A 13698-nucleotide genomic window follows, 5' to 3' on the forward strand; every position below is an offset into this window, starting at 1 on the left:
TTGGCATGAGCTCTGCATTCAGCTGTTCCTGTATTAGGTCCCTTTCACCTCTCAAGCAACTCCAGATAAGTTAAATAATGAGAAAACTCATTTCAGTGTTGCTGTGCAATCTTTGCTTTTCTGTCTCATTAAAATACTTTACTAGCTAACTTCACTCAATCAAAAGGAAGCAAATACTATTCCAGGAAGTTTCAGTAGCATTACTTAAAACTGTTGGTTGTTGTTTTTTTAAGTATATAAGGCTGTTTTGTTTAGATTTTAGTTTATTATATAAACATTTAGAATAAAATACTGATTTCTCTGCTTGGCAAGAGTAGGCGGAATGGTACTGAAAATAATGGGGCTGTGTGACAACAAGGCAAGAAACTACCTTAAAGTGTAAACTTATCTTTTTAATAATACACGTAGGTGGAAAGAGGTAGCAAGAATTTCTATCTTTAAGATATGTACTTGTGTTCCTTCTCTGGTATAAATGAGTAAGTAGCATTTTCTTTTTACATGCACAGAAATAGTCTTTTAAATTCTGAAATAATACTGAGTATATATGCTTAGTGATCCTGACAAAAATGATAGATCATACATAATTTTCTAATATAATGTCTTGGGTGCAGACGCTGGGAAAGAATAATAGCTGAATTTATATAATCTCACATGTTTCTGCCAAATATTATGATGGTCCATCAATAAATACAAACATCTTGCCAACACTTAATTTAAAGTTGCTAAAATATATTGTATTTTGATTCCCATATTAACTTTATTAACCTTTGCTTTATTTGTCTCAGATTGAGTCAATTATTACTTTCTTAAGACAGATTTTTCTTGTATTTGTTAGGAATAGTGCAAAATAATGAAACAAGTCAAAATAATATAGACATACACACACAGAGACTGGCAATAATGTCTTGGTTTCTTTTAACATTTGAAATAAACATCTCAACAATATATTGACAGCCATAGTTTTCTTCCAGGATGCTTCCGCATGAAAAGAGAACTTTGAAGGAAATCCAGTGAACTCTAATGAAAGCAAATTAGATTCCATGATACAAGTGTTTTCTCTGATTATGTTAATCTTGCACAGCCTGATTGTGTCCCCCAAAGGCCATGGCAAAACATAATCAGGCAGTCTCTAAATTGGAATAATTCTAAAATCTCTAAAAAATGCAAATGTAGTAATCAGAGAAGAGTTACAAGAGTTCTTTGAAAGATTAGGTTTTTAGTAACTCAGATTTGTTTCTGTTGGCCTGTATTTGAAGACCTGTGTTTGAAGATTCTCAAATCTAGCTATAAAATACCACTTTTTTCAAATGAATTGGGCACTCGTGCATTTTATACATATCATTAAATAAGTCATGTTGCCAAAGAGTTGCTTGCAGCTAAATTTTCAATGGGTTACATTAACCATTCTCAAACTATTTGCAGGCATGATGACTGTGTATACAGGAAGGTAAGTTTATGTATGCAAACAGGTACATAGGATAGAGTAATTGCGCAGATTGGCTAATTATGTTTCTAGGCATGCAGTTGCATATGCAGTCTAAAAGCATATGCACGATTTGGTGTATGCAAATTAAAGCAATCACAAGTGTTGCTGGTAAATTAAACCCATATATTTAATTTTACCCTTTAGGTGTCAACAATGTCAGATAAGGTGGAGCTTCTGCATTCAGTAATAGTTATTTTATTACTAGACAGATTCCAAAGCCCTTTTCAGGAAATTTAGAAGTATAAAATTTGTCAGTGGAAGAGGTTGACTTTCACATGGCATCATATATTTATTGTGGCAGAATACTAACAAGTGCAAGAACATTTATAGTGATTGTAGTGGAATTGCAAAATTAAATGGTAGAATTTTAGTAACTACAAGTTGCAGTGATCTGGGTTTTCTTTTTGCATATCGAATCAAAAAATAATAAATACAAGGAAGAGGAAAAAGAAAATTGCTTTCTTATAGTGATGTAGCTGATTTCTTTGTTTACTATTTGTTTTGCCATCTTAAGATTTTAAAATGTAAAAATATATTGATTTATTTGCATATCTCAAGTTGTTGTGGTTTAACCCCAGCCAGCAACTAAGCACCATGCAGCTGCTCGCTCACTCCTCCCTCCCCCACCCCATGGGAGGGAGAATCAAAACCAAGTAAAACTCATGGGTTGTGATAAGAACAGTTTAATAATTGAAATAAAAAATAAATAATAAAATAATAATAATAATTGTAATGAAAAGGAAGATAACAAAAAGAGAGTGAAATATAACCTGAGAAAGACAAGTGATGTACAATGCAATTGCTCACCACTTACCAACCAGTTAGTTCCTGAGCAGCTATCACCCCCAGGCCAATGCCCCCAATTTATATACTAGACATGACGTCACATGGCATGGAATACCCCTTTGGCCAGTTTTGGTCAGCTGCCTTGGCTGTGTCCTGTGCCAACTTTTTGTGCCCGCCCAGCCTTCTTGCTGGCTGGGCATGAGAAGCTGAAAAATCCTTGACTTAGTCTAAACACTACTTAGAAACAACTAAAAATGTCAGTGTGTTATCAACATTCTTCTCATACTAAATCCAAACCTCAACTTTATACCAGATACTAGGAAGAAAATTAACTATCCCAACTGAAACCAGGACACAAGTAAATGATAACAGGTTATTTATATTGTAGTTAAATAGTCTTTCTGTATTTTATTTCATGACGTTGTGGACATACACCAATGATCTTAATTCAAGATGATTTATATCACCACAGTAGTTTCTCAGTTATTTCCATGTCACTAGTTTGTGTGTATGCTCATTGCCTAGCTCTAAAAAAAATAAACACACCACCTGATAGCAAAGAAATAGACAACAGGAACAAATCTGATGCAGTTAAATAATGGTGAAAGGAAATGTTTGAGTACATAAGTAAAAGGCATTATTAATATATTTTATGAAATGCATGTGTCTACCATAACTAGTATTAAAATTGTTTTTAATTGACTTTTCATATTTGCCTGTCATCTCAGTGACTGACAATCAAAAAATAGCTGTTCAGCAGCTCTGATAATACAGAATCTAGTTTCTGCACCATTGTGCTAAAGCTTCTGAACAGATGTTCCTTGAAAGCATTTCCATAACCAGGTATCTCTGGATTGATACCTTCAAAGTATCATTATTTATAATTTATTTATCATTATACCAATTCCAAGTTTGGAAAAATGCAGATATTTTTGTTTTGTAGAAACAGAAGTTACATATTATTAGTTATATAGAAACAAAGATTTTGAGAAAGTGGTCTGCTGAAGGTCTCAGGTGAGTTCTGTGTATGACAGGAAACTTGACTCTCTTCACGCTAAATCAGTACCCTGGGACAACCTGCAGTTAAAAGCCTAACAAAGCAGAGGATAGTTGAGAGAAGGTAATCTATGTGACTACATAAAATATTTTCCATTTTCTTCATACCTCTCCGCTGGTTGTCACAGATTGCAATTTCCATGTCCTGAGCTTCTTCTAGTGTCCACCCCCCTTGTGGTCCTTCCTGAGACACATCATTCTCTTTTCCTTCCTTAGGGTGATTTTACTTATCCGTTTTCCTCTGTCTAAAAGGGCTTCCTCCCCCCACCCCGCCTCTGTCTTTTCTTGTCTTTAAACTTCATTGAGGGCATGTACAAGGGTGCAGATATGCTAAAACCCTGTAATCACCACTAGTCCTTTCTTTGATGTGTTTTAAGCATTTGTCATGAGTTAGTGGTTTGGGCAGCTTAAAGAATCACCGTCAAGGGTATTAGCAAAAGTGAATTAATAGAAGTTTATAAAAGTACAACTTCACAAATTTCGATGGCAAGGTTCACTCTATTACTTAATACACAGATGAAGCGTACAAAGGAAAATTAAGTTAGCATCAAACTAGAATGATTTATACAGAGACCAAAGACGCAGAAGGGTAAGGGAGAAACATACAAAGGGAGATCGAGTTAGAATTGAGTTTTCATGATTTGCATGGAGATGGGAGATGCAAAAAGGTAAGGGAGACCCTCCCATTGAGTCACGAGGTTCAGAGAAGACCCCCTTGCTTTCTAAACTCCTGATGGAGCTTGGGTGTGGCTGCATCTACTCCTAGTCCCAGGCTTGGTCAACGATTTTTGTCTAAAGGGATTGTATGTGTGTAGCAGCAGTTTGAGGTTCATTCACAGTTTAAGGTGGATCACAAGATTTAGCAGCACTTAATCATTGACTAATTTAACATTTACAAAGTGATAGAATTTGCTATAATCACAACAGTGGTTTAATTATAGATTTGAAAGGGCATTATTTGTACTGTACTTGCTATTGGATACGTAGGTCAATTCATGTGCATGCACACAGACTTAAAGATAGAGATAGATATATAAATAAACAAAAGGTATACCTGTTAAAAATTCCGCTCGAGTTCAGTGAAATATTCACGTCAAATGTCTCGGCATTTCTCAACGGGCAAAGGGTTGAGCCTCAAGGAGTGAAGGGTTTCAGCCCAGGTCCCGTAGTCAGCTTTCGGCAACAGTCCTCTGATTTTCGTAAACTGGAAGGTTCGCGAGCTCTGTGAGGCGTGCACTCAGAGGGAGATGCTGGTCGCAGCCTGCTGCAGTCCAGGAGATCTCAAAGGGCATCACTTGGGACTGCTGTTTATAGGTTCGCAAGATGATTGTCTTTGGTCAGTGTAATTTCATTCCAGCCACAATTCTTGTCAGGCACCTTCAAAGCTGGGCCATGATCCAGGCAGCAGGAGTTTCAGGTACAGTTAGGGAGTGCCTAACTGTTCTGACTGACTGTACTGTAGTCAGGATAAGAAAGCACCAGGTTGTCCCAACTCACTGCACAAGAACACAAGGTTGGCTGGTCCTGACATCGCAATATTGCCCAGGGTGGGGGGGGGCTGCACCACCACAACATCTACACCCAACAGCCCCTGTGTGTCTTAAAAATCCTGCTTCCAGTTTCTGTTATTTGCTGGTATTGAAGTTGTTCTCCCTGTTGATGTCTGGAACTTTTGTAATTGATGAATGCAGCATTTTAAACTTACTGTATTTCAGATAAATAGAAATTGCATCAGGCTGATAGTTGGGACTCTGGTCCTGTCAGTAACCTCAGGCTACTGGGGCACTTCTGGAAAACTGTGAGCTATAAAAGTAACAAGAAGTAAGAGAAAGGTGCAGCCATCTAAATGATCTAATTACACTGGAGCTCATGTGGATGATTGGAAAACTCTAAGTCAAGTGAGAGGAGCAGTAATAGTCAGGTTATTACTATATATTATACATAAGCAAAGATTCAACTTTGTTCAGTTCAACAGTTCAACTATGCTTTTCTTTACTATAATAGAAATGAAATGGTTTATAGTGTTCAAATGATGCAACTCAGCAGAAAGGATTGTTATTTATTATTAATTAGGGTGGTATGTTTGAATTGTTACCTTTTTTTTATACTTCCTGATGGACCTAAAAACTTCCTGTACAGATATTTTACCACTCATTATGCTACATGTAATTGAAGCTATTACTAGCTTTTTCAGCCATAACTGATAATTTCTCTGTACAACTTTTCAGGTTCCTGTTTACACTGTAAAAAACCTGTGTTCTTCAAAATTTCACCACACAACATAATCTGAACGTAAACTTCTATAGATTATATGATTTTATTTCTTTTTTTTTCTTTTTAAAGACCATAGTTACAGCAAAAATAATGAACAGCATAAAAAAATGAGCATAGAGAAATGGGGTTTTGGTTTTGATCATCATCAGTTTGCTGTTAGGTGTGTTCTTTTAGCCTTTTACTCTGCACATCATAAAACCAGAGGATGAGGATTTTATTTTCTCTAATTTCATTTCTTTTTATTACTCCAGACAACTTCTTCTCAAACAGTGATCTTGACTAATTAGCAAAATAGTTCTGTATTATCTGTAGGTGAACCAAGCGGAAAGAGTTCTGCTTCATTAAAGAAGATTTGATTTAAGTTTTTTATAAGATAAGTTTGAACATTTACTACTTGAGTGTGTCCTGATAAGTCATTGCTGTATTCTAAACATAATCATTTTTAGATTCCTCATTAAGATTCCAAGCAGAAAACACAATATAAAAATCATGCATTATTGTTCTATTTTCTTATTTATATGGAAGCCATTAATATATAAAGCATATTGTAGGTCAGTCAATGAGTTAGGCAACTCTCATAAAACAGCTGTTTCAGGATACAATGGCTGCTAAATGCTTTTATCGTTGCAAAAAGTAATTGAAAAAATTCATGAATAAAAATTAATTCAAAGCTACAGAGAGAAAACATGTTTGTCTGAGGATGGCCATATGCCACAAATTACTGAAGGCTAGGAGAGTATTCTGAGGAAGCGTCAGTAACTTATTTTCGACTCTTAGTCTGACCCAGCGTAGCTTTTTTCTGTGTTAAAATGATCCACCTAGCTATATCTATCTGTTTGTATAAGCATACACATATACGCTTATGCAGATCAATTCTGTGCTCCAGTGGATTACCTTTTTTTTCCTTTGAACTTTACATTGGGTGCTAGAGTCTGAATTTTATGAAGTGTAAGCTGCGAGAGGCAGTGGTCAAAGTGGGGCAAACAATACTCTGAAGGACCACCTACCTATTTCTATAGAAGTATTTATGATATAATTTTCTAATATTTAAATGTTACCTCCTTAAACACCAGTATTAATACAATAGCTCCATTCATACTATTTAATAACAACAAAAAAAAGTAAATACCACACAAGTCAGACATCTTTCACTGATTAATAAGTGTAACAGTCACCAAAGCATCATCTTAATCATCTTTTTCTACTAAGGTGTCTTAGAAAGATAAATAATACACAGGTATCAAGTATCACTACAGTGAGTAATGTACAAAGGTGAGCGAGTATATACCAGTGACTGTGGAAGCTCTTTACTTAGAAGAGAACATTTTGGCTGAAATCATGTATGGCTTACTGTTTGTAAAGGCTCATTAAAATACCCTGAATATGTTCATTTTTACTACTGCTTATCAGAATTACATACTTTTTGTTTACTTACAGTATGAAAGAGGCTGGTTTAGGCCATAAACAGTGGAGGGGTGGTCCCATTTCATCAAACTGCAAGCAGTGTCCAGTAGTTTATACCAATCCTGTTTGTGGATCAGATGGTCACACATATTCTTCTCAGGTAAGAATTAAATAAAGAACTAAATTATTTTTTCATTGTTCAGTCAATTCCAGCTCTTGGAAAATAAAATACTGTATTGCGACACAAATCAACATTTATTTGTTTTGTCTAAAATATATGTTACAGACTGCAACCTGCAGCAATTCTAGTGTATTGTGAGACAAAAAAGCAAAATGGTAGCAAATCCTAAGCAGCATGAAACAGTAGTATCCAAAGCAGCATAGCGTAAGAGTGCTCCACAATATAATGGAGCTCCAGGTTAAGTCTGTCTGTGACAGACACCAAGGCAGGGTTTTGAGTAAGGAAAAACGTGTTGTGTGTCCCCAGTTTGGGGTAGGATAAACATGTTAAATCAGATTTTCCAGTTGACCATTGAGGGGATGCTTCACATTCCAAGGACCTAGGCATAGATGTAACATACCCAGATAAAAAAAATAGAATAATGTAAATAATCATTGCATATCTTTCCTTCTTGCAACAGCATTTTATGTATTTTAAGACCATAACCAAATCTTCCTTCTGTATTCCTGAACCCTACTGTCTTTTCTGTCATTCTTCCTTGGAGACAGAATAGTAATTAAAAAATGTTACTGTCAGTTTACCCAGTCATTTTTGAAGAAAAGATTTTGTGCTGGTCATACTGAAGTCCAGAAAGCATGGGACTGCATTAGTACAGAGCTCAGGTGAAACTTGTGAGATGGAGGGACTTCATAATGCTGAAAACAAATCAATTTGTTTAGCATCCTCTCTTAAAATTGGTTTATGGCTATTGGATTGAACACTAAGTATCCTTTCCAAGGACATTTTCTTCTTGATAAAATAAAAACATCAGACTATAACTAGTGCTTCTTCAACCTTGACAATTCTAGTGCTTTTATTCTAAATCTTACATTAGAAAATGTTTTTCTTACAAAGTTATAGGGAACTGGTCAAGAATTCATTGGTTATTTCCTATTTTATCATATAGGAATGTTGTATTCTAAGTAGTCCCATAGACAGAAGTGACCGTTTTGGCCTCTCATGGTCTGGTCTGAAGTAGATGTACAGAAGCCTATGAATAATGATGAGATGCAGGTATTTTTACATCAGTTCATGTGTTAAAGGTAAGGGTGTGCTTATCAAACAGAATGACGTGAAATGAGTGGATTAAATAGGTACTCTACCTCCATTCCAGTGCGTTATCAGAGCTGCAGTCAGTGCAATAGTACATACTATCCAACCTCTGTATCCCATACATACAGAAGTAATGTAGCATCAGAGAGCTTTTGAAGGGTTTTCCTTTTGTCTTACACTACCTCATAATGGTAGATTTCAAATCTAAGTTTATGGCAGCAAAATGCTAAAAAAAGTTAATGACCTCAGAAGATATGTATTAGCCTATAAATATTAATTTTTATTTCTTTTCAATGATGTTATGATTTCATATTCTAGGGTGCAGTTGCATCAAAATAGAGGTCATTGCAAGGTTATTTCAGGAGCAGTCATTTTAAAAATTGACATGAAGACAAATATTTGTGTTGCTTTACTCCAGGCAAAGTTTAGTTTCATTGTGTCATCAAGCTCCCGTAGGAGTTTATATAGCAATTTTCTTGTATTTAGAATGCATTTGTCAATGACTGTGGTAAATTGTAGAATACATTTTCTGAAAATAAGTCAGTAAATAGTAATGGTATTGTAGAACACAGCCAGGCAGCTGGCAGTTATCAGATGGACACTACTTTGGGGTATGCCCTCCCTTTTCAGGCCAATCCCATGCAAATGTTTGTATTAAGTTATGTAACTCTAGATATTTCACACATGTTTTTTGCTTTGGGGAAAAAAAAAATGATATAATGGGTAGACAATGTAGAAAGAAAGGTTAACTTCTAAATTGAGCTTATCCAGAGTCAGGTAAGGATGTTTTGTTTCCCATTCATTTTAGCAGGCTAGGTTAGGTTCACTGTGTTCTCAGCCCACAATTTGTCCCATGCAGTTAGTGTAAAGTAGAAGTAGCAGGTGTCAGATATTCTTTATTAACATTACAAGAATGTTGAAATAAAAATACTATGTGCTGAAATGTTGAGTAATCAAAGTGAATGTTAATTATTATGTGAGAAGAAATTCAGTATAAAGAGATCCTGCAGTTTCCTTACCAGGGTGGTGTTACAAACAATTTTTAGTTAATAGCCTTTAAATAATACTGCATGCGTTTTACACGTCATTAGTCTAGTTTTACCTTCTGCATTTCTCTAAACTTTGCCACTTGAAAGTGCATTATTCATTTTAACTCTAGGAATTCTCAAGCAGTGCTGTAGCATAGGGCTAGTAAGGTGAATTTTTTATGAAATATTCTTTTCTCCTATGAAAACTTCATGCGGTTGATGACATCCCTATAGGTATAAATAGCAATACAAATAATGTTTTGCAAAAATAATGGGTGTAAACTAGCTTCTCAGACTAAGATGGAAAAGTTATAGAAAAGCAGTCAGAAAAGAGGCTATGAATTCTTGATATATTTTACAGATAGATAGGTGTGTGGATTTAGATTTTTTTTAATATTCAAATACTTCTTCAGTCTCCCAGATTATGATTCCTTTCTCATTAGAAGGGTGAAAGAGAGCCACTGGATAAAATCACACTGTGTCTAGAGGGGGGATTTTGGTACTGGTTGCTTACTCTATGCAAATTTTGTTTATAATTTTACATGAACTAAATTCCTAGATTTTTATTCTCAGGGTATCCCATATTTAACATTGTTGTTTTTAAACTCATTGCTGCCTTTATTCATCTCGGGTCTTTTTAAGAATTTTACTTAATAGTCTGTATCTCTTAGCAGTGTGTTTGTTATAAGACAGCTTGTTTGGAGGAAGCATAAAAAATAAGTATCAACATTTTTAATCTTTGATGTTATTTTAAACATTGCCCTATTATAAAAGTTAAATTGATTTAAATTTATTTATTAGCTTATTGTGAGTTTTCAGGTCACATGTCTGAGCTGTTGACAGTTCTTTCTACTTAAGAAAAGATTGCTAGAAATACACTTACTATTACAAAATAGGTATCTATTTTGTAATAGTAAATGAAAGTAATTTTCACAGACCTGGTTCAATGTATGTCAGTTCTACTTTTTAAATTGGGCTAATCCACTTGCCTTTCGGTTTTTATCTGCATTGTTACTAAGCAATCTGCTGTAGACTTAACTATCAGTTGAAACGTAGCCAAAAATAGTAAGGTTAAATCATTGCCTGCCATCTTTGGTAGTAAAATAATCCAATCCCTCTGAAATAAATTATTTGACAGCATGCTCGTCCATATTTTTGCAGCTGGAAAAAGCAGCTTCTTCCAGGTGCTCTGCCAGTACCAATTTGTTTTTCTAATAAAATCAACAAACCATGACCAGCCCTCCTTCCACCCCACCCTCTCCCCTCCCCCCAAAAAAACCCAAACAAAAAACCTGTAATCTCATTTCTTGAATGGGACTGACCAGTAGTCAGTGAGATAAAATGTATCTTGCTTGATTGATCCATGGAGTATACTTTATGAGGATAAACTGATCTTTACAGAAATACTGGAAACTCCTTGTTTATTGTTTAAATGCTTTAAAAAGGCTAATAATAAAAAATCAGGAAATGAGATTGTCTGGTTTTCCAGCTTCCGCCATCAATGGGTTTTGCCAGTAATGCTTGTAATTTTATCTGGAACCTTTAAATTGACAGGATGTGGTGTTCAAAAAGAGACAGAGAAACATCAGAAGGGTGACTCACTTCACTTAATCCAGTTTTCCAAATAGGCTGATGTACTAAAAATTCCAAATTATATATAACTGATCTCTTTTTATCAACTGCATTCAAAATAAATAGCTGCTAAAGCTGTAGAGAGTGGAGATGGTAGCTTAGATGACTTTATGGAACCTTCAATATTTTGAAATTCTGAGCAGCTCAGTATTTCTTAGACTAGGATGGCATATTTATACTAGCAAGAATTGAATTTCTCTTTTTTCATTTGCAGAATGCTATGTTTGTTTTATATCAAATTAGGTATTGGATTTACATTAAAATATACATAAACTTTAATACTTCAATAAGAAATTAAAAAATGCTACTTTATGGATTGGAAAATATTTTCTGAAGCCTTCATCTCTCTAATACCTTTACATTGTTTCTTAAAACAGTATAAAGTTTTCTCTAGAATAGAAACAATCTAGGCTGGAAGGACAAACTAATAAAAGAATAGGACAAATAGGGGAAAGTGAAACAAGTGTCACTGTTTATTAAATAACTCTCATATCACAGCAGCAGTATACTGATACGAAATAATAAATTTAGAAAGAACTCAGATTCAGAACCTATTCATGAAAATCTAAATTTATATGTTAACTGTCAAACAGGACAGCCAGTAAAACAAGAAAAATCAAATTGCTTAAAGTGAAGTTGAGAAGATAGTTAAAGATTCAGATTTCTTAAACTGTTAAGTTTCATTAGAGACACACATACTTATCTGGAGAACAGTCTTTCTCTGAATGGTAGCTTTAACGAGCAGAAGTTAATCTTTTGAAAATAGTATTGAAAATGCTGTTACTAGGATTACAGCTAAAATAATCAAGAATCATTTTGGCACATGAATTCTTTTCTGGGAGAGTGTATCCAAATCATATGCAAGCAGAAATGTACAGGAGCTGCTACTAGCATAGTTATGCTTGTGGAGTGATGGTAGGGAGCAGAAAACAGTTCTGAAAAGAAACCAATATAAAGATGGGTCTGGAGCATTAAGGACAATAAATGATGTTTTTAAGTTTGTGTAGCTGTTTGAAACATTAAGGCACATGAGAAAACAGTGGAGAGGATAGCGATGAGCTGTGCCGATTGCAAGAAGGGGATCAAAAGAGAAGATTGTCTCAGATTTACCAAGCGGAAGCTCATTAGTGAGCATGGTTTCAGTAGAGTGGAGGATAAAGAGGGTGGTAATCAAAGAGGTAGTTAGGTGGGATAAGAGGTTTTTTATGATCTTGGGAGGCTTTTGTTTGGGCATTTGGTGGGGTTTTTTTGAAACAAATGGGAAAGAACCTTTTTATAAAGGAAGAGAGAGAGCGGTTAAAGACAGTGGGCATGAAACAAGATACTGTCAACCTAGGGAACAAATTTTGAGAGTCAGTAGCAGACAATCTATGGTAAGAATGGGATTAAAGAACATGAGATTGAAAGTCATAAATGGCAAACAAGAAAACTGGCTCAGGTCTTGGCCTAGTCAAAACATTCAAATATTACAGTAATAATTCTCTGAAAGAAGACCCCAAAGAGTGTGCCATTGTAGGAGATGGTATGGAAAATGCAGGTAAGCACTTATTAGAAAGGAAGAAGTTTAGTGGTGTGTGGTGTAGTTCTGTTCTCATGTCTCTGACAGCCTTATATCCCACCCCAGGCATGTCATTCCCTTCTCCTTGGAACATTCCTTCCTATGTCCCAGGGGCAAGGGAGAGCCATGGCCACCTAAATTGTCCTTGTACACAAGGCGGCACTCAAGATATGTGAGGAAATAGAAGAAAATGTAACAATAAAGATGTTTCTCATTTGGCTATAGATATATGAATGGGATGATTATACTTTTTTTTAGAAAGCAGTTTCTCTCTCTTTCTATCACCAGTATGCCATGGAAGTCAGTAAGTTTAGGTCCTTAAAAGGGATCATTTTCCTAAATTTATCCTGTAGGGTAAAATATGTAGCTACACAATGGTACCTTAAAAAAAGAAAAAGAAAAAAAAAGCCAAAAATCTAACTTAAATGCCTGCTACCTTTTTTTCCTCTGTTATTTTCTCTTAATTCCAATGCACCATTTGTTTTTACATGCATATTTAAACCTGACATCACTTCCTAGTGCACTGAACTGTGGGACTGGGACCTCGGGAGTTTTTTTCCTTGAATATGTCTTCTTGTCTCCTCTTAGTCATAGTGGAATTTAAATATACGCTTATCAAGTAGCAGTGAACCCATGGATCATTTTGTTGCTTTAAAACAGATCCTGTTCCATGTACCATGTGTTATGGAGAGTTATAATAAATGTAGATTGGTTCTAATTTCTTTCCCTTTTTCTGTATATTTAATTTTCTTCAAAATTAATTCTATTTTTCCTTTTAAGAAGGGTTTTGGAACAACATAGATGTAGCAGGCACAAAAGAAGATGTACTTAACATTACTTAGCCATTTTGGTTTTCTTTAGCAATTAACAGAACAGTAAGCATTTTAAAAGCTACAGAACTGCAAATGAAGTGAAAATTACTAAAAAAAAAATGTAATTATTCAAATTAAAATTTTTTAGAACTTGCAATTAAATTTAGTAATCAAACAGAACAAAGTGTTTAGCTTCTAAAAAGATATTCTTACACACTATTGATGTAGGTCATACTTGCACTTATCAAGAAACTGAAATACTGTGAAGTTTCAAGTAGTAACATCAGACACTGTAACAGAAATGTAGACCAACAGTGCTATAAACTAGTTATGCTGACCCAGAGAAAAAGAAAAGCTTCAGTCCTAGTAATTTCACAGATGTCAGTAAG

The 13698-nt window shown here is 34.9% G+C and overlaps 1 protein-coding gene across 5 annotated transcripts in view; it reads left to right on the forward strand.

The window, feature by feature from the left end:
* Nucleotides 1-13698, forward strand: part of SPOCK3 (SPARC (osteonectin), cwcv and kazal like domains proteoglycan 3) — a 222097-nt gene that overhangs the window by 133845 nt on the left and 74554 nt on the right. For 3 of the 5 annotated variants that reach the window (XM_030018676.1, XM_030018683.1, XM_030018693.1), the window contains one exon: nt 7040-7166. In XM_030018676.1, coding sequence (XP_029874536.1) covers nt 7040-7166 — 127 coding nt within the window. Of the gene's footprint in view, nt 1-3344; nt 3393-7039; nt 7167-13698 lie in introns of all 5 variants that reach the window. The other 2 variants (XM_030018658.1, XM_030018667.1) reach the window with 1 other exon arrangement.

This window comes from Aquila chrysaetos, chromosome 1, assembly GCF_900496995.4.
Source record: "Aquila chrysaetos chrysaetos chromosome 1, bAquChr1.4, whole genome shotgun sequence".
NCBI lineage: Eukaryota > Metazoa > Chordata > Aves > Accipitriformes > Accipitridae > Aquila > Aquila chrysaetos.